Below are 19023 nucleotides of genomic sequence, written 5' to 3' on the forward strand. Positions count from 1 at the left end.
TTCTAAACTGCACGAGTGAAAAATGTAATTTAATACAAATTTCTGTGGAATGGGTGATTTTTTGCTATTGAACATTTGTTAAAGAGGGATAAGCAGCAAGAAATGCACTGGTACCAATGACAGGCTGGTAGGAACTGTAAGCGTAATTCTGCTGGGTCAAACACTGTTGTGGGTCAAATGTCTGCCTCACCCTAAAATGCACATGTTGAAGCCCTAACCCCTCGGGGATGCTCTCCGGAGGTTGGGCCTTTGGGAGGTAATTACGTTTATTTGAGGTCATGAGGGTGGGGCCCCCATAAAGGGATTAGTGTTCTTTGAAAAAGAGGAAGAGGGATCAGACCTCTCTCTCTCTCCCTGCCACGTGGGGACACAGTGAGAAGGTGGCCATCTCCCAGCCTGGAAGCAAGCTGTCACCAGAACCCGACTGGACAGCATGCTGATTTCAGACGTCCAATCTCCGGAAGTGTGAGAAAATCGCTTTCTGTTGTTCAAGCCACCCGGTCTATGGTATTTTGTTACAGTAGCCCAAACTGACGGGGATAAACATGAATACAAACGTTTTAGGGTCAAAAATACTCACTTTGGGGCAGACGTCTTATCAGTAAAAACAGGTCTTTGTCTAACCAGTTGTCTGCTTCTGGGAGGAGGCTGTACTGCCTTGGGGATTTCTCCATTGGAGAGGGTGTCCACCTGAGGAGCGCTGTCCTTATCTGGAATAGTGGCATCATTCGTGAGTCTCCACTGCCTTCGTGAGCAGTGAGTGAAAAGCACAAGAAAATACTACACTACGGTCTACGCTGGCACTTGAAACCCACAAGCTCTTGGCTGTAGAGTCCACATGACAGGCATTTTTTTTTTTAGGATTTATTTATTTTAGAGAGAGAGAGAGAGGAGGAAGGGGCAGAGGAAGCGAAAACACCCAAGCAGACTCCTGCTGAGCACGGAGCCCGACATGGGAGCTGAAACCAAGAGTCAGACGCTCAACCCACTGAGCCACTCTGGCACCCCAGGCATTTTTAAATATTAAAATAAAACCCAAGACGCAACATATAATGGTCCAAACAGTATTAGACTTGCCAACGAAGTTCCAAAGTTTGCAAACCATTTAAAAGTGTAAAAGGCAATAGGACGTCGTTCCTACATGCAAAAATGAAATGGCAGCCAGTAATGGGCTTACCTGAGGGCAGGAAGGTTCTCTCCTCAATTTTACAGCTGACCTCATGTTCAAGGAATGCTCGAATTTGCTGAATGTTGGGTATTTGTCTTTCTCGTTCATGTCTCGCTGATTCCACAGTTCTTAGCACCCTACTGAAGTGATCGCTTGGAATTCCACGTATATCCTGAAGCAATAAAATTTGAAGCTTATTATCCTGGGACGGTCTGCATTTCATGAACATTTGTCAGCATAAACTGTGCCAATCTCTCGTCCTTACTGCTGCATGCGAGGTAGGGGACGCCCCGACATGTAACACATTATTCTGGCCTCAAGAGAAGCTCCCTGTGCAGTAGGACAAGGGGGAGGGCGGTTGTGGATGAGTGCACGGGACTGGTTAGTGGTGCTAGGCTGTGAGTGCCAGGACTGAATGCACAGAGAGGGTGTGTGTGTGTGTGTGTGTGTGTGTGTGTGTGTGTGTGTGTGAGTCTGACTAACCAACCATGCAAGCTGGGCCATCAGGACAGTGTGAGTGCACAAGGACAGAACGGACATGCCTTCTTCTCTTCTCTGATCCTTTCCTATTGAGAAAACAAAATACAACACAACGAGCGAACGTTCCTGAAATGAATGAGCTTACTGCATTAATCCCCAAGGTTTCCAGTTTCTCTAGCAAACTCTGCTCCAAGACGCTCCTTATTTCCTTCGTGAGGGAGGGGTTATTTTTCAAAACTTTCCTTAAATGGATCTTGTTGTTATTTAATTTCTGTTCGTTCTCCCTTCCTGAAATAAGGTTTACAAAGTGTGTTAAAAAGTTAAATACATAAAAGCTCTAAGCAGAAAACGGCAAAGCGCCACTTTTAAACAGCAAGCAAGCATTTTGTAATGTGATAAGGTTTTTGGATGGTTTAATCATTCCACACCATACACGATGCTAAAGCATCACAACTTTTAAAACGACCCTAAGTTGGCTTCAACACTCGGTGTCTTTAAAGACTCTTTCTTGAGCCTTAACTAAATCATTACTAGACGAGTAACGTAAGAGAAATGTCTCTGCAGAAGCACAGGAGAAAAAACAACTTCTTTAGAAGTTCAATGGTTCACAGTAAAATTATTTCACTACTTTCTGAAGAATTCACCTTGCCTAAATTGTTAGAATTTATGTATCATTTTTTGAAGAAGCCCGATTTATATTAAATAAGTTTTGATTTAATAAGTTCAGTAGAAGTTTATATAAAATTTCAACATGTGAAGTTATCCCTCCCAAAATATTTATCAAAATGAAAAAGAGGTTAAACAAAGAGTCTTAGGAAAAGTAGATTCTGTTTAAAACAACCTATAATTCAAAGCAAAGAAAAAAATAACTGGCTAGATTCTCTGAACTTTTCCTTCCCTGTTCCCCTTTCATTTCCCCACTAAAAAATGTGGAGCTCAAGAGCGTTTGGAGAAGGGGCGTGACTACACGACCCTGAGGAATGGAGTTCTATGTCAAAGCAGAGGGAGGGCTTGATGGAAGAGGCTCTGTATTGGGCTGTTGAGACCCTTAGTGAGCGTCCAAAGCCAGATCTGGGAGAACGCGACGACAGCGCTGTCATTTTGGAGTCTATTCTCCAAACCGGGGCGTTCCACCCAACAAGGGCGGTGCCGAGTGCCAGCGCCGAGTAGGTCTGGGGCGGCAGGGGCTATGGTATTTTGAGGCCTGGCCTCACCCACCCCAGTAGGTGGGAGTTTTAGGGACCCACAGCATTCGGACTGATGGAAGATCCGCAGCCAAATACCCCGATGTCTCAGACCTTCTCTAAACCCTCGTTCAAGTCCAGCAGTAAAGAACATTTCTGTTCATTAATCAACACTTTGGCTGAGGGCAAAAGTAGGCAAATTACTGTGTGTTCGTTAAATAAGAGGAAAAATCCTGCATGATAATGCTTTTCTATAATTTGGTACTGCAGTTTGCAAAACCAAAATCAGGAAATTTTGTGAGATTATGTATTAGTAAAAATCAGAAGGAATCTTAAATTTTTGACATGCTGCTTTCTCACCAATGTTTTTCAATATTCTGGAGCTACCTTAAAAAAAAGCACTTCTGGGGGCACCTGGGTGGCTCAGTTGGTTGGGCGTCTGACTCTTGATTTCGGCTTAGGTCATGATCTCAGGGTGGAGGGATGGAGGCCCACATCCGCCCTGCGCTCAGTGTGGGGTCTACTTGTCCCTCTCCCTCTTCTCCCCCCACCCCGGCCCCGCTCACACTCCTCAATCTCTCTCTTTCAAATAAATAAATAAATAAAATCTTAAAAGAAAAAAAAAAGGCACTTCTGTCCTAGGAACAATACACCAAAACCTGCAGGGCTTAGCTGCAGCCGTGGCTGTGTCTTGGGCTCTGGCTGCTAGTCGGCCGTCAAGTGTAGAAAACTATCGAGGGCGAAGGATGAGAAGAGGCACCGAGAATTGCTTGGGAGTCACGGTGCTACCACAGAAATAGACACACCTCTCGCCCTGTTTACACAAAGGGAATTTTGGGGCCAGCGCCCAGGATATAAAAGGAGTTACACAGAAGTACAGCCAGAGAGGCTCCAGGCTCTGTCTGCCCCGGGCCCGGGGTCAAGCGAACTGAATCTGGGTATGGGTTCGCCCTCAACCCTGATGATAAGCTCCTTCGGATGACCGAGTTTCCCAAAATGACTACAAATTAAACATTTCCCCTCTGTCCTCAAACTCACTTTACATGTTGATGCTTGCTTTGGATTCGTTTACGGAAAATGAGAAAACTCTTGGTAGGAAGGCCTCTTACAAGGCTGGGGCTGGCCGGGGGAAGCAAGAGAAAGAACATAGAATGCACAGGGGAAAAAAAAATAAAGTTTTTAATGTAAAGGTGGAATGAATCACTGGAAAGCCAATCACAACTGAAGGTTTTAATCGAAGCGCATACTGCTCACCAAGATCAATAAGACACAACTTGCCCAGGCAGGTGGCCAGTGTGCAACAGCCCACAGAAATGACCATTCATATCAGACAGGCAACGTACCATGTTTGGTGAGCAAAGAATTACAGCACAAAGCAAAGAGTCAAGAACAAAGAATTTCTGAGTCAGAAGGGACGTCATCACCTATGAATCAATCTTCTCATTTTTCACACGAGAACACGAAAACCAGAGTGGTAAAGAGGCTGCTCCAAGGACAGCCCGCCAGTCCAGGACCGGCCTGCCTCTGTCCCTTTGTTCTTCGCATTCAACTATGGAAAGCTGAAAACCTGGACGTGAGTTCCCTCCCTGTCACTAATGAAGCTCACCAGCTAGGAGCAAGCTCCTGTGTTTCAAGTTCCCGAACGATGAAATGGCCTCTAAGACCCCTGCTGGCCCACATTCTAACCTCCCATAGAACAGGACTGTCACAAAAGTAAGGACGCAGAAATGGTCACGCATGCATGCATACTTCTGGGTAACAGCCACCCTGCTTTGCAAACCACTGCCAAAATTCAGCTGTACAGGCACCACGTGCAAAATGTGAGCACAGCTGAGGAATTTAGCGATGGCAATTAACGTGCTGCCAGCAGTTGGCTCCACAGAGGCCCTGAAGGATTCGTTTGGTCACCGGCTTCTGTAACAGTGCGCTTGGGACTCAGGCCTGTCTGGCGGTCCTCGGCCCTTGCCTCCTTCCCACTAGAGCTGTGTCTGAACCCAGGGAGGGCGGCAAAGGTTATTTTCTTTCCCAATCTGGTTCCCCGCTTGTGGCAACACCCAAGGATGGTGTTCGCGGCCAGTGATCCCAAACTCACACCTTAAATGGTCTGGGTAGAAGAATTCTAAGACACAGGCAGAATGATGCCGCGGGTGGAAGTGGGGCCCTGAGGGGTGACACAGTGGACAAAATGAGGACAGTCTCTTGGAATCTAACAGACTCCTTTTTTTAAAATCATGTGAACTTGAGACTCCACAGGACCCCCTGACACATTTCATAGATTCTGCAGAAAATAAGATATTTGGTGTTCCAGGCATCAATAAATCACATGTAGGAGGGAGAAAGCACGTTACTTGAAAGCAAATGGAAAAGGAACATCGCACAGATATTATGGATGTGACTGACCGAATCACTTCACAATTTGTAGCCTTCTCAAAAATAATTTGGAAAGGGATGCCTGGGTGGCTCAGTGGGTTAAGCGTCTGCCTTCAGCTCAGGTGTTGATCCCGGGGTCCTGGGATCGAGTCCTGTATTGGGCTCTTTGCTCAGCAGGGAGCCTGCTTCTCCCTCTGCCTGCCACTCTCCCTGTTTGTGCTTTCTCTCTTTCTATGATAAATAAATAAATAAAATCTTTAAAAAAATAACTTGGAAAAAGTCTTTTAGAGAACACAGAAGACATTACAACAAATATTAAGAATTTACAAATTGGAATATACCATTTTAATTCTCTTCCTAACACAAATGGTAAAATCAGAGCTCATATAAATATGAACAATTTGCTTTCTCCTAAAGAGGTAAATATGTGGTCAAGCATTATCATTGTTAAGCAGAAAACGATGGTAAACAGATTCAAGTATAACTGTTTCAGGATCTACAAGTTTGGTATTAGAAAGTACTCTGAATAATGTGGAATGATTTTCATAAACTTCAAAAATTAATTGACAAAATAATTTTGAGAGATGCTGAATAAAATGAGGAAGCCACGATAACTTTAATTATCTCCCCAAACCTTGAACAGCTCCCCAGTTTCACCATAAAGACATTGTCCTGGGGGCACCTGGGTGGCTCAGTCGGTTAAGCCTCTGACTCTTGATATCAGTTCAGGTCATGATCTCAGGGTCGTGGGATCGAGCCCCGCTTTGGGCTCTGCACGGGGCATGGAGCCTGCTTCAGATTCTCTCTCTCCCTCTCCCTCCTCCCCTCCCCCACCACGTGCGCTTGCTCTCTCTCTATAATAAAAAAATAAACCTTTTTTTAAAAGGACATTATTCTGCACACAAATATTCTACATTGAGAGCTTCAATATTATGCTTTTCTTGCTATTAAAATAATTTTGAAATGATTTAATGAAATAATTTAAAAAATAATTTTAAATGAAACAATTTTGAAATAATTTCACAGATTCACGGTGTGAGAAATAGCAACCGTGCCAGGAATATTTTTGTATCCTCTGGCACACAACGCATTTGTGTTGACTTGTCATCTGACCGGAAAATATCTGCGTTGACATAAAGACTTACGTTTTTTTCCCCAAGTTCCCTGACCCAGGAAGGTGTTGTTCACATGCTAAGAATACAGTAAAGCAGGGGAACATATAACAGGATGTTAAAGGAGTAAGATGGTAGAATATTCCAGATGGATTGAAAACGTCATCTCCAAACCTAAATGTCTTCCCTAATTTTGATAACGGTGTGATAAAAACCACGGGATCATAGGGGCTCCTGGGTGGCAGAGCAGTTAAGTGTCTGCCTTCACGCTCAGGGCGTGATCCCAGTGTTCTGGGATCGAGCCCCACATCAGGCTCCTCTGCTGTGAGCCTGCTTCTTCCTCTCCCACTGCCCCTGCTTGTGTTCCCTCTCTCGCTGGCTGTCTCTATCAAATAAATAAATAAAATCTTTAAAAAAGAAAACCATAGGATCATAATTTCAAGGCTTGGGTTTTAGCATCTCAATAGAATCTATGCAGGAAGAAACCCTGAGTGAGCCCTCGGTTACCTTTTTCTTCCTCTGAAAGCTCTTCTATTGGTTCCAGTATGTGCGATGAGAATGCCTGTTCTATTAACGAGGAAAAATAAGAATAGTACAGACAGGACAACAGCAAAGTGAAATTAGTTTCCTTTCAAACAATTTTGGAAGATCTAGTTCCACAGTATTTTAATCATGCCCAAAACAGCAGAATTTGCTGGGAAGAAGTTTGGAGGCAGTCAGTTAAAGCTGGTTCCTTTTTCATGGGACCTGTTCTTTCCATGTATCTTCCATTAATGGCTGCCCCCCCCCCCAGGATATTATATTTTCAAATAATTACGTTGTTTCTCACTTGGCAACCTCGTGCCTGACGGGATTCTTTTAAGGCACAAGGACACACCTGCAAAAGGTCTTCTTCACTTATCCCCCCAAAATACCTTCCTTATGAAATATTTTGACCAGGTGGCTAAAGAGAAAATTAATGAAACGCTTTCAATTCCCAAAGATAAAAACATGACAAAATGCCCGAGGCCCTGCGATTCCCACTTCTCGCTAGCCCCAGGGTCTTCAGGTGGGAGGACCAGGATGGTGAGGGACAGGTGAACCCAGGGTCAGCAGCAGGACTAAGACCCCATTCTTAGACATCTCTAAGATGTCCCTAAATCACGGTTCAACACCTCCATCTGCTCCCAGAGAGCCACCAGGGCGAGGCTGTGGACAGATGACACGTGAAGAGGGGCTGTTCCCAGTTCCACCCCAGAACAGTGCCCGGGGGCGGGGGGTGAGGCCTCTGGGTGACTTCCCAGGTAACGTGACTGGGGCTCAAGGAACCCCACGGGCAGCATGGATAAAGCCAAACGCCATCCTATCAACGGAGGGAAAGTTCCTTCATGGGGAAGGTCAGGTTTTGGCAGTCAGGCAGTCAGGCTTTAGACGGTGGGATAAAACGCAACCGGAAGTCGAGCTGAGGAAGTGCGTGCTCGCTCCCCTTCAGCTTGGAGACTGCCAGGGGCACCTCCCCAGGGCGCTCTCCACCCTCCCCCCCCAAGCCGGAGGCCGTTCACTCCGCACCAGACCCCAGAGCGGGACCCGTGAGGGCAGCACGGCCAGTAATCACCGAGCGCCCAGCAGCTTGTCGCCCACCAGATCCATGTGCTTTGGCCGGATTAGCTTAGATTTAACACCTCCCGCTGGCCAGTGCTAGCTTTTAGTTTACCGAAGCGTATTTCCGGTACTCTGTCTTGGGCATCTACAAACACATGCACACACACCCAGGTAGACACAAATCAATAAATACATATTATATCTAAGTACACGTAAATGGGCTCTTATAGCTGTTAGCAGCCCAGTCCATCTATCTAACAGTGACTGGGAAAAAAAAGCATTTTAAACTGCTTTCCAATGAACATCTGGAACACAGCCTCTGAGGAAAGAGCAGTCCACTTTAATTTTTGAAACACGAACATGATCGCACAAAGAAGCATTTAATTCCGTCCACGCACCACAACGGCTGGACGTCAAAGACGTGCTTTCAGATGTGTTCTTCAGCAGCAAGATTTTAAAGTTAAATAAATAAAGAAAAAGACCCGGTAACCACGTGTGGTGATGGATGTTAACTAGGTCCTGTGGTGATCATTTCACAATTACATAAATAGCGAATCGCTGTGTTGTATGCCTGAGCTGATGTGCTATAGATCAATTATATCTCAATAATACAAAAAATTAAAAAGTAAAGTTATACAAATAGACTATTTACTAGTTTGAACTGCTGAAAATAGGGATTTTAGGAAGATAGTGAATTTCAAGTTTGTAAAAGTCACATGGTTTCTATTCTCTTGTAGTTTATGAAAATGACAAAAATAAAGTTAGGAGGAAAAGCTCTAGAAAATCTCCCCAAAACATCACATACATATTTGTTATCATTATATTATAAGCATAGTCCTAGGACTTCTCTTGAGTCAAGACAAAGCATCAAAATTGTGACCTTTGGTGCTGGGGGGCAGAGGGCAGGGCTCTGGGGGAGGGAACCTGGGCTCCCACTATAAAGGCTAAGGAATGTGAGTTCCATCAGACCCTAGCTCCTTAAACTAGCAGACTGATGTGCAAGTCTGCCATTCATATGCTTTACAAGCCACAGGCCCAGCCGCCAAATGACCCAGCTCTTGTCCTAAGTGGAGATATCCAAGCTCAGCTGATACACTCGAAGACCTGAGCCTCTCCCCTCTGAATTCTCCAGAGGCTTCCAGAAAAATCCTTATGTCAGTCTCCTACCATTACCTCCAGAAGACGAACGCCCAGGTCTCTAGCCCATCCTCTCTGGCACTGACTGGCTGTGTTGGACTATGTCGGCCCAACCCCAGCAGCCAACACTGGCCAGTGCTTGTTCGGTGGCTACTGTTCCAAAGGTCCTGCTTCATTTGATCCTTATCACAGCCCACCGAAGTAGCCATGACTGTTCTCCCCATTCAGCAGCCAAGGAAACCCAAACCTATGGCTTCATGAGCCAACTGTGAACCAGACCGCCCGCTTGACTATAAAGTCCAGGCTCTTGGCCATGAAGCCATAGTGCCTTCCTCCTGGCAACTGCTGGCTTTGTCTCCCGGACTTCTCTAAACGGCACTGTGTCTGTGAGCTCACGGTGCTCTCAACCCTTCCCTCACCTTTGTCCGCGCCTTTCCACCAGCTCCACAGAGCAGCTGGTATGTCTGCTCCCTCTTGTTTCAAAACCTCCACTCCAATTCCCAGGTGAAGAATCTCCCAGAGCCCACTCCTCGATCCCCGGCTGGTCTCTCCAGCTCTAAATCTTTGAGTACACTCTGGTCAGGCTGAGCTTCCCCAGGCCCAGCCTCAAGAACATTCAGCAGCTATGTAATGCCACACGAATGGCCCCAATAGCTAGAGTCTAGCACACGGTGCTCGCCATGAACCGTCTCAACCAACCTTACTTCCCTCAAGCCTCTTCTGCACACCCTATGCTCACCAAACAACCCCTCTGCACCACTCATTCCCATCTAGTGTTTGCTTCTGACCTTCTGCTTCTCCTTTTTGCTTTGTCTCAGCAGAAAGGAGCGGCCTACACCCCTGACCCCTCCCTGGGACAACCCCCATCTTGTAACTGACCACTCAATCCAGGACAATTCTGAAGAGCTCTAAAGTTTCCGGTGAGATCTACGGAGGCCTCCCCTGCAGTGCGTCTGGGTTCGGCGCCCCCTTCCACCCGCTCCTGCTTCTCTCACAGGGGCTGTCCAAGAGCGCTGCGCAGTAGACCTCCCAGCTACAAATGTCCACCTGAGTCTGTTTCCCGGGGAACCCGACCTAAGACAGCGAGTAATCATGACATTTTTTACGGTAAAGAGCTCATCAAGCTCTGAGATGGAACAAAAGGAAAGATTGAGAGGTAATCGGGCTAAATAACATTACGCAATACAGACTAAGGCTCCCTGCCCCATTGCCCCCCTGCCCCCACCCCTTACAGCTGAGGATACTGCCATAGCTGGGGGTGGGGGGGCAGGTCAGTGGGCCCCTGTACAAGCCTCCTCCTTGCTCCTGCCCATTGAGATGTTCACAAATCAGCCCAGATCCCAATCCAAAGGCTGCAGGCCTCATGCCAGGTCTGGTTGGCATTTAAAACTAGCATTTTAATCCCAGCAGATGCCAGCAAGGGGCCATGGCTGGTTCATGCAGCCCAGCTCCAATCAGGGCAAAGTCCGTAAGGAACACAGTGCTTCGGAACTGATGGATTTGTCAGGACTCTTGAATCAACTCCAGGCAGCTAAACATACCTACTATAGGAGTCCTTTATTGGGTGCCAAAAATACGAAGCAGAGAAAATGTAGTCCTCATATACTGTCACACAAAAGGCTAAGGATAACAAAGGAGCAAGGAAAAAAAAAGACAGAAAAGAAAAAGAAACTCTAACACACTGTTGAAGTACAGAGAAGTGGCCAGCAATGCATTAGAAAAGTCAACCCTGAAAAAGAAGGCAAGAGGGAGATTTTAGACTTGACATTAAGAATATGAATAGAGAGCACTTGCCAGGGGACATTTTCTTGCCTATTCAACATTGAAGCAAATTTACATGGGTTCCACATTTTACCTCTGTTGCTGGTCCAGAGGGAGGACACCTGCATGTTCTAAACACTTGTAAATATAACATCCAATAAGTGGGGAGTTTACATATTACATAGTGTGAACACATGCTCAGGGGTACTGACCTGCCTGAAATGACCTCAGGGAAAAAAGTAAGAGACAATGAACACCTTCATGAATCCGTTCAGTGAACAAAAAGGATGGGCACAAAAAGCCATGCTGATATGAATCACAATATTTCTGAACACACAAAGTCTGACTTGACTGACCGTGGATTTAAGTCTAACTCAAAGGCTAAATGGAATGAAGTAATCATTTACATTCCAGAAGCATTTGTAGGCAAGACAGAAAAAAGTTGGTCCCCCTCCCATCTTTTAATTCAGTTAATATACCGCACACCATAGGCAAACAATGGACTAAAAACAGACTTGTAAAAACCGTACACACCTTAGCAGTATAAAAATAAAATATGGCTACCGATATTCACCCTGTCTACTGGATCATGTAATTAACAATTACCACCCTTGCGCCCTGGTCCGGGAACTGATTCCTGGCAGTGATTCCCTCCCGTGGCTCCCACTTTTTCCTTTGGTTTCCATCACATGTCTTTTCTAGATTTTTCCAACCAATCACTGAAACTGTTTGTTTAAAAAAGGTGACTTGCTGCTGCACTGAAAGTTATAAAAACAGTCACGTATGCCCTGTGGCATGTGCTGGTTGGCTGGTCTAGTAGAAAATCACCTTCTTACCCAACACCTACTACCCTCCACCCAAAGTCATACACAAAGTACCGCTCAACGTTAAAATCTCTGCCTGTGAGTCTAGCAACATATACATTTTTTACTTTGTGACTCTGGTAGGTGTGTTCACAGTTTAAGATATTACATATGAAGGCAAGAGTTTTATTAACTGCTCTGCACTCCCTGTTTTGCATAGTTACCCCACAGAAGCACGTGTAGTTAATAAGTTCTCTGACTCAGGGCAGAAACTGAACATAAAATGCTGAGACTTAGCTGAAACTTACCATGAGCCATTGTGAGACCAGATTTAGCATCCAGGGTTTGTGCGGCCGAGGCACTCACTGAAACAGCAAAAGAGAAAAAGCTCACAGCCTTTCCTAATGAAAGCATACGCATCTCAACGTGATGATCGAGTCCTCCTCAAACTACTCAAGCTATATACAGATCGTAAGGGATGAATGTTTCCAATGACCATCACCAGCTAACCTACACCAATTCTCCGTAACAGCTTTATTACAATACAATTTGCCCTTTTAAAATATACAATTCAATATAAAATACACAACTCAAAGTATACAGTTAATGTAATCAGAGTTGTGCGACCATCACCACTACGGAATTTTAGAACATTTTTATCACATGCGCTGGAAACACCCATTAGCCGTGACTCCCCTCATCTGCCTCCACACGGCCCCTGGCAACCACTGATCTACTTTCTGTCTCTATGGATTTGCCTATTCTGGACATTTCATATAGAATGGACTCATACATTGTGGTTCTTTGTGACCGGCTTTGTTCACTTAGCATCATGTTTTCAAAGTTCATCCATGTTGTATGCAGCATGTCAGTATGCTTGCTTGCCCTCTTTCTTTCTTTCTTTCTTTCTAAGATTTTATTTATTTATTTGTGAGAGAAAGAGACAGCACAAGCAGGGGGAGCTGCAGGCAGAGGGAGAAGCAGGCTCCCCGCTGAGCAAGGAGCCTGATGCGGGACTCGATCCCAGGACTCTGGGATGATGACCTGAGCCAAAGGCAGACGCTTAACTGACTGAGCCACCCAGACGTCCTAGCAACTTAATGTCTTTTAACCTTCCCATCCTTCTGTGAAATGTATTTCTTTCCATAGGATATACGCCTGGCTTTTATTATTCCTTCAGCCCTACTCTTGGGACTAAACTGCCCTTTCTCAGCACCTCTCAACCTCTTCAGCTTCCAGAAGCAACATCAAGACACCTCCAGAAATGGGATGCCTGGGTGATGCAGTTGGTAAAGCATCTGGCTATTGATTTCAGTTTGGGTCATGATCTCAGGGTCCTGGGATAGGCCCTGCCATGGGGCTCCTTGCTCGGCAGGGAGTCTGGTTGAAGATTCTCTCTCCCTAACCCTCTGCCCCTCCCCCCGGCACACTCTCTCTCTCTCATAAACAAATAAATCATAAAAACAAAGAGGCCTCCAGAAGTACCTGAGAAGACTGAGCAGTTAAAATCATTAGCAATTTCCCAACAATTGTGCCAAATTCCCAAACCTGCTCATCAATGCCCTTTGTTGATACATCCTGGGCCCATATGAAAGGTACCGTCACTCAGGGTCCAGCCTTGGCCCGGACCTTCCCCTGGTATTCAGACCCCCGTCCAAACACACATCCTTTCTTGCCCAGGACTGTCTGCTCTCTAGCTTCCTCCGCCCTTACACTTTCCCGAATAGAATAATAAAATAATAAAAATTTTTCAACTATTTAACTGTTATTAGGAAAACAATCTGTCCATTTCGGTGTACAGATTATGTCTTTGTGGATCACAGCCAAATCCTGACGGCTGACAGATGTGCTGAGTCCGCCTCAAGTGAGTGACTGACAGAACATCAGGTCAAAGCCTGCAACTCTGAGTCTCGGTGATGCCAAAATGTGGCAGCCACCACAAGGTCATGTCGTCACACAGTGTAATGCCTTGGGAAACACACAAATACAAACTGAAGCAATGCCAAAGAATTTATAGTTGTCCCTTGATTAGGCAAACTAAGAAACAACAGGTATGGCTAACCAAAACCACCACAAAATCACATGGATAGTTACAGTCCTGGGTTTTTAGAACTAGGTCAAAGCCAGGAATCAAAATAGATCATTATGTAGTCTCCAAACACACTGGTTTTCAAAGAAAAGCCTCTAAAAATAATAAGTTGTGTACTGGTTTAGCACTTTAAAAATATTTTTAGAATCCTGAGCCTTTTATAGAAACTTACTAGGTACAGCTGGGGCAGTTGGCTTAGATTCAAAAGCTTGCCAGGTTAAAGGATTCCCTGAAATTAAAAAAAAAAAAAAATAATGACAAAAATCACAAGCTACAGGTTGTATTTTGCCAGCACTTATCTTTTCTCCAGAAAAAAAATAAGCAAAATTTACCAACATGTGGTCCCTCACCCACTTGAGTAAAGACGTTTAACATAAATCCTTAGAATATTTTTTCCTAAAATTATTATCACTCAAATATTTCACTAAGTAATTATACAGATATTGCTCACTACCTGAACTCTCACTATTTCAAAGAGAAGTTACAGGGAACCACGGCCCTTCCCAAACCTTCATCTCCAAACAAGGAACCCAGCGTGTAGGTCAATGAACCCCCGAGGGGGCCCCTAGAAACAAGGAGGAAATGCGGCTCAAGCACCCGTTACCAATCCCCACTCAGGGGCCCTCGAGTACACAAGTACCCTTCAATGACCTGAGACGAGCAGGAACCAAGACTTCGGTTACCTGAGAGGGGTCCAGGCAAAGGCAAGCTGAATGCTTTATGGGGAGACCCCGCATGCACTTCTGACTCCAGCGTCCCTTCTGGACTCGCTCCTCAGGGAGCAGGAGGTGGCGGCTCTCGCCGCCACAGTCCGTAGGCTGGATGTGCCCCCACGACGCTTAGAAGGAACCTTTAACCCCCAGCTGCCTCAGCTGACAAGGATGCAGCAAGCCCCTACAGTACTTTAGAGTAACTGAGGCGGGGGTCGTTCATGAGAGCTCACGCCCACGGCACGTGTGCTCGGCAGGTGCATTTTATATATGTTCCCCCATTTAACCCTCCTAAGAAGCCTGCGATGTGTCTACTCTTCACGCTCCAACACTTCAGCTATGGAAATGGAGGCAGACACTCACAGAGCTACACTGAGCCCAGCCTGTCTCTAGACCTGGTGCTTTTAACGGTCACTCCCCCTCATCCCACATCAGTCCAGAGGTACGGTTACTAAGCATGGATTTTGTGCCTAACAATATTCTGATAAAAAATATGGAAGACCATTCAATGATAGTCAAGGTATTAAAAAATTCTCCAACTTTCCGGATCGAGGTGACAGATCACTCAAATTAAAATCACCACGGGAATGCCATGTTAGTGCCCGGAAGCCACCGGGGGCCCCACGTTCTTCTGATGTCTGGTGCGCAGTTAGGGAGGCCCGCCTCGCCTCCAACACTGGGATCCTGGCCCACTTACCTTTGGGTTCACTGACGCTGTTTAATGGTTTACTGGTAAACTCTTTAATCTGCAAAGAAAAACCATGTGCTTTTTTTAACGATACAAGGTTGAAACCAGATAGGGACATACTGGATGATGGACAGATACCGTATTAACCTTTTTTTGAAGTCTTCCAAAGACAGAGGACAGATGGACTTTAAAGCTACAGAGGCAAAAATTGTGTAAAAGTAGCATTTGGATTGGGCTGCTTCTCAAAGTAATCATGAAAAGAAATCCTTCTTTACCTTTAAATTTATTCTAAGTTCTAATGAAATAAATTTGCTTGCTCTTTACAGCTAAAAAAAATACCTTGAAAAAATTATCTTATTGGATTTGCTTTTCAAACAACCATGGGGAAGAACATACTCTACCCTCCTTTATCTTATCCAACTTACAAATGCACTAAAATAAAACAGAATGTTCTTCGATAAATTGCACCGCTTGGGGGGAAAAAAAAACAGTGCCAATATATAGCCAAAAATACCTGTTGTCTCTGTGTGATAATCAGTTCATTCTGTTCCTGGAGTCTCTGCCCTAGCTCTTCTATCCTTTTCTTGTAGAAAACATTACTTGCATTGAGATCATCTATCATGGAGGTCCGAAGTTTCTCTATATGTGACAAGAGCTGGAAAAAAAAATTAAGGCGTCCGTCCGCAATGCGCAATGTCTCCATCCCGCCATCTGTACGCACACACCCTGTGTTCTTTGCTGGCCTCAGGGTGTCTGTGCACTTCAAGTCACCAAATACATCTTTGGTCACTGTGTACCAAGGCCTCAGTTGTCCAAGGGCTTCACCTCTGCTCCCAGGGAGCTTGTGACCCAAGACACAGTACTGAGAAGGTGAATGGCTGCGTGCACTCGAGCACAGCACATGACACGCCACAGGGATGAGCACTGACCCAGCATCAGGGCGCTCCCACAGAGCGGCCGTAACCCCGCGCCGTCCTGCCCCTTAGGCGTCCACATGGGCCTGCATAGAGAGCCCACCTTCATTATTTATATGTCCAGTGATGAAGCACAACCTCATAAATCTTTCCTGAGAAAAGGAAGGTGGAAGAGGGAAGAGGGAGGGAGGGACCCAGAGAACAGAAAGATCCAAAGATTCATAGACAGATTCGTCTTCAGAGACTTCATGTCGGGAAAGATCATATAATGGACATTAAAAAAATTCAAGAAGAATTTGTTTTCAATGATTTAGGCGAAGATTCTTAGAACAATCTCACTAGTCATTACGTAGAGGGGAAATCACCTCCGTCACTGGAGCTAAAGACATTCCCAGCCTACAGCCTGGAAGTGGAGGTGATGAGCAGACCCAGCAGAGGGGGTGGTGAGGGCGCCTCAGAGGAGTAGAGCGTGGGCGGCAGCACCTCCCAACTTGCTTGGCTCTTCCTACCAAACCCCCACCAACCGCTTCATCTGGTAGCCACACCACAACCTTATGGATGCATGGTCAGACTCCGCTGTACAGATGAGGGAACTCAGGTCTAGAGAGCGTAAAGTAGATGGTCTGAACTTGGGCAGCGGGAGGGGAGGAGCCCAGACCTGAACCTTCCTGCCTGGCTTCAAAGTTACTGCTCTCAAATTTAGTGACTAAGTCACAGAACATCTTAGTAAACAGCACTTGGAGCAATCAAGTAGCCCCCCAGGCCTTAAGAAATAAATCGCCGAAGGGGCGCCTGGGTGGCTGTCAGTTAAGCATCTGCCTCCGGCTCAGGTCATGATGCCAGGGTCCTGGGATCGAGTCCCGCGTCAGGCTCCCTGCTCATTGGGGAATCTGCTTCTCCTTTTCCCTCTGTCTGCCTCTCCCTGCTCGTTCTCTTTCTCTCTCTCTCTCAAATACATGAATACGATCTTAAGAAAAAATAAAATAAAAATTAAAAGAACCTTTCATAACCTAGTGGGTGCCAAGAATCTCCCCCAGGAGAACACTGTCAAGACCCTTCCCTACATGTTTACAGGCCACGGGAAGAGGGCCCCAAAGCAGCTGGGAAACACTAAGCTGGAAAATAGAAGGAAAAGCCAGTGAAGACACCCAGGGCTTGGGGTGGAGATTTAGGTTCAACAATGTGTGGGGTCAGTCCAGACCCCCCGAAGAAAAGGACACAGGAAACACTAAGGGAGGGCAACATTTTGATACTGGACTTGAGAACTGACCAGAAAAGCACAGAAAGGAGTTTGCTGAGAGAGGAATGTGATAATCTAAGCAAGGGATAGCCAGAAATTATTTCAGAAAGTCTGTGGCCCTTGAGCCCATTTCTTGTGACCTGCTGTCCTTTCAAGTACTTCGCTTTCTCTCTAGCAGAGCACAGTCCCCTGCACTTTCCCTCTGCAACGTGACCACCCGTACAACCTCCCAGGTCCACGGAGCCTTCTGTCAGGTCAAAACGGTACGCCATCGTTTATGTGTGACTCCCTTTGAACTCCTACCAATGTTATTTGAAAAAAAACCAAAAAACAAAAACAGCTGCCAAGAACCTAGGTAAAGCAATAAAAAGTTGGCAATCGCAACTTCCCTTAACCAGAGAAACACAATATGTGCATTGTAGGACCAGTAGGCAGCAATCATGTGGAATAATTAATAGTTAGGTCTCAGGCAGAGATTACTAAACCTGATTGAATTCTCCCCTCTGTTTACGTTTAAGAGAAATTGAGGAAGAAGAAAGCAGATCCTGAACTAGCAACACCAGCAGACAATGGAGCAGCGTGGCCTAGCGGCAGCACGAAAACCCCATGGGTCCACGACGTGGAGCCGCGCGCCTCACTCAGCACCAGGGAAGGCCTCTCCTCTGTCCTCCAACCCGCCACCAGGCGGTCCCTTCCATCATGACTTGCGGTGGCCAAGCATATGAATCTGCCACCTGCATTCTGTCCCTGCCAGAGGGCCACCGAACCGCCAGTTCCCGTGCAGGTCTGGAACACCAGAGGCTTTAAAGGAGCAAGGACGAAACGTCATCCCGTATTCATCAGAGAGCCCGAATTCTGTCCCTAAATACCAATGCTGGAACACGCCTTGAAGGATGAGAGTAGAACTTCAAGTTGTAAGGACAGTGGTTCAAACCATGGATGTGAAGCCGAAATCATCTGGGGTTTTGGTGTTCCCCACCCCCTACGATACACATGCCCCACCCCAGACTGAATCAGAAGCTTGGGCAGAGGAGCTGGGCATGAGTATTCCAGGAAAGAGCCGCTGGTCATTCTGAAGTGCGTCCATGGTTCAGAACTACCACCTTAGGTCATCTCCAAGGGACGCTAGGACATTTTCCGGGAAAAGCAACCGCTCTAAGCTGTCGCCGCCTAGTCTCCTCGCGAGCGGGCTCAGTGCCTCAAGCCTGACAAATGAGCAAGGCCACGAGGTTGACAAGCGAGACCCCGAGTTTAAGAGCACCGGGGTTCAAATACCGTGCTTGTACCAACAGGCGACTCTTTCAACCCTCTCTTCTAAACCCTATGCTCAGCGTTTCTCCATCCCTAAAAGCAAGGTTGAACGATCCCCTTGTGGGCCAACTAGCCACCGTCCACGTTCGTTCCGCAAATATTTAATGAATGCCAATCATATTTTGGGTACGTCCGTCCACGCTGGGAATACAACAAAGAACGAACTAGATACAGCCCCTCCCTCATAGGGCTAGGGATCCGGTTGGAGAGACGCACAATAAACAAGTGAATAAATAATCAGATAACTATGTGAGACAGTGATCAGAATTACTGGCTCAGTCGGTTGGTGGTGGGAACAGTAAGGGAGGGGACTACCGACTTGGATGGTGTCAGGTGACTTGGAAGCCGAGGCCAGAGGGGGCAGTGGCAGGCAGAATTCTAAATGGCCCTCAAGTCTGCACCCCAGAGTGCACGCCCTGTATAATCCCTTTCCCTCAGCGGAGTTATGAACTCAGTGTTTGTGCACCTCTCCCCC

General features: G+C 46.2%; 1 protein-coding gene across 9 annotated transcripts in view; it reads right to left on the reverse strand.

The window, feature by feature from the left end:
- Positions 1 to 19023, reverse strand: part of DZIP1 (DAZ interacting zinc finger protein 1) — a 48633-nt gene that overhangs the window by 6863 nt on the left and 22747 nt on the right. For 7 of the 9 annotated variants that reach the window (XM_034665386.1, XM_019799053.2, XM_019799054.2 and 4 more), the window contains 8 exons: positions 15598 to 15738; positions 15093 to 15141; positions 13858 to 13914; positions 11905 to 11961; positions 6822 to 6881; positions 1794 to 1936; positions 1178 to 1340; positions 581 to 710 (listed from right to left, as the gene is read on the reverse strand). In XM_034665386.1, the coding sequence (XP_034521277.1) occupies positions 581 to 710; positions 1178 to 1340; positions 1794 to 1936; positions 6822 to 6881; positions 11905 to 11961; positions 13858 to 13914; positions 15093 to 15141; positions 15598 to 15738 (800 nt within the window). Of the gene's footprint in view, positions 1 to 580; positions 711 to 1177; positions 1341 to 1651; positions 1735 to 1793; positions 1937 to 6821; positions 6882 to 11904; positions 11962 to 13857; positions 13915 to 15092; positions 15142 to 15597; positions 15739 to 19023 lie in introns of all 9 variants that reach the window. The other 2 variants (XM_034665389.1, XM_011224189.3) reach the window with 2 other exon arrangements.

Source organism: Ailuropoda melanoleuca, chromosome 7 (assembly GCF_002007445.2).
Source record: "Ailuropoda melanoleuca isolate Jingjing chromosome 7, ASM200744v2, whole genome shotgun sequence".
Lineage (NCBI taxonomy): Eukaryota > Metazoa > Chordata > Mammalia > Carnivora > Ursidae > Ailuropoda > Ailuropoda melanoleuca.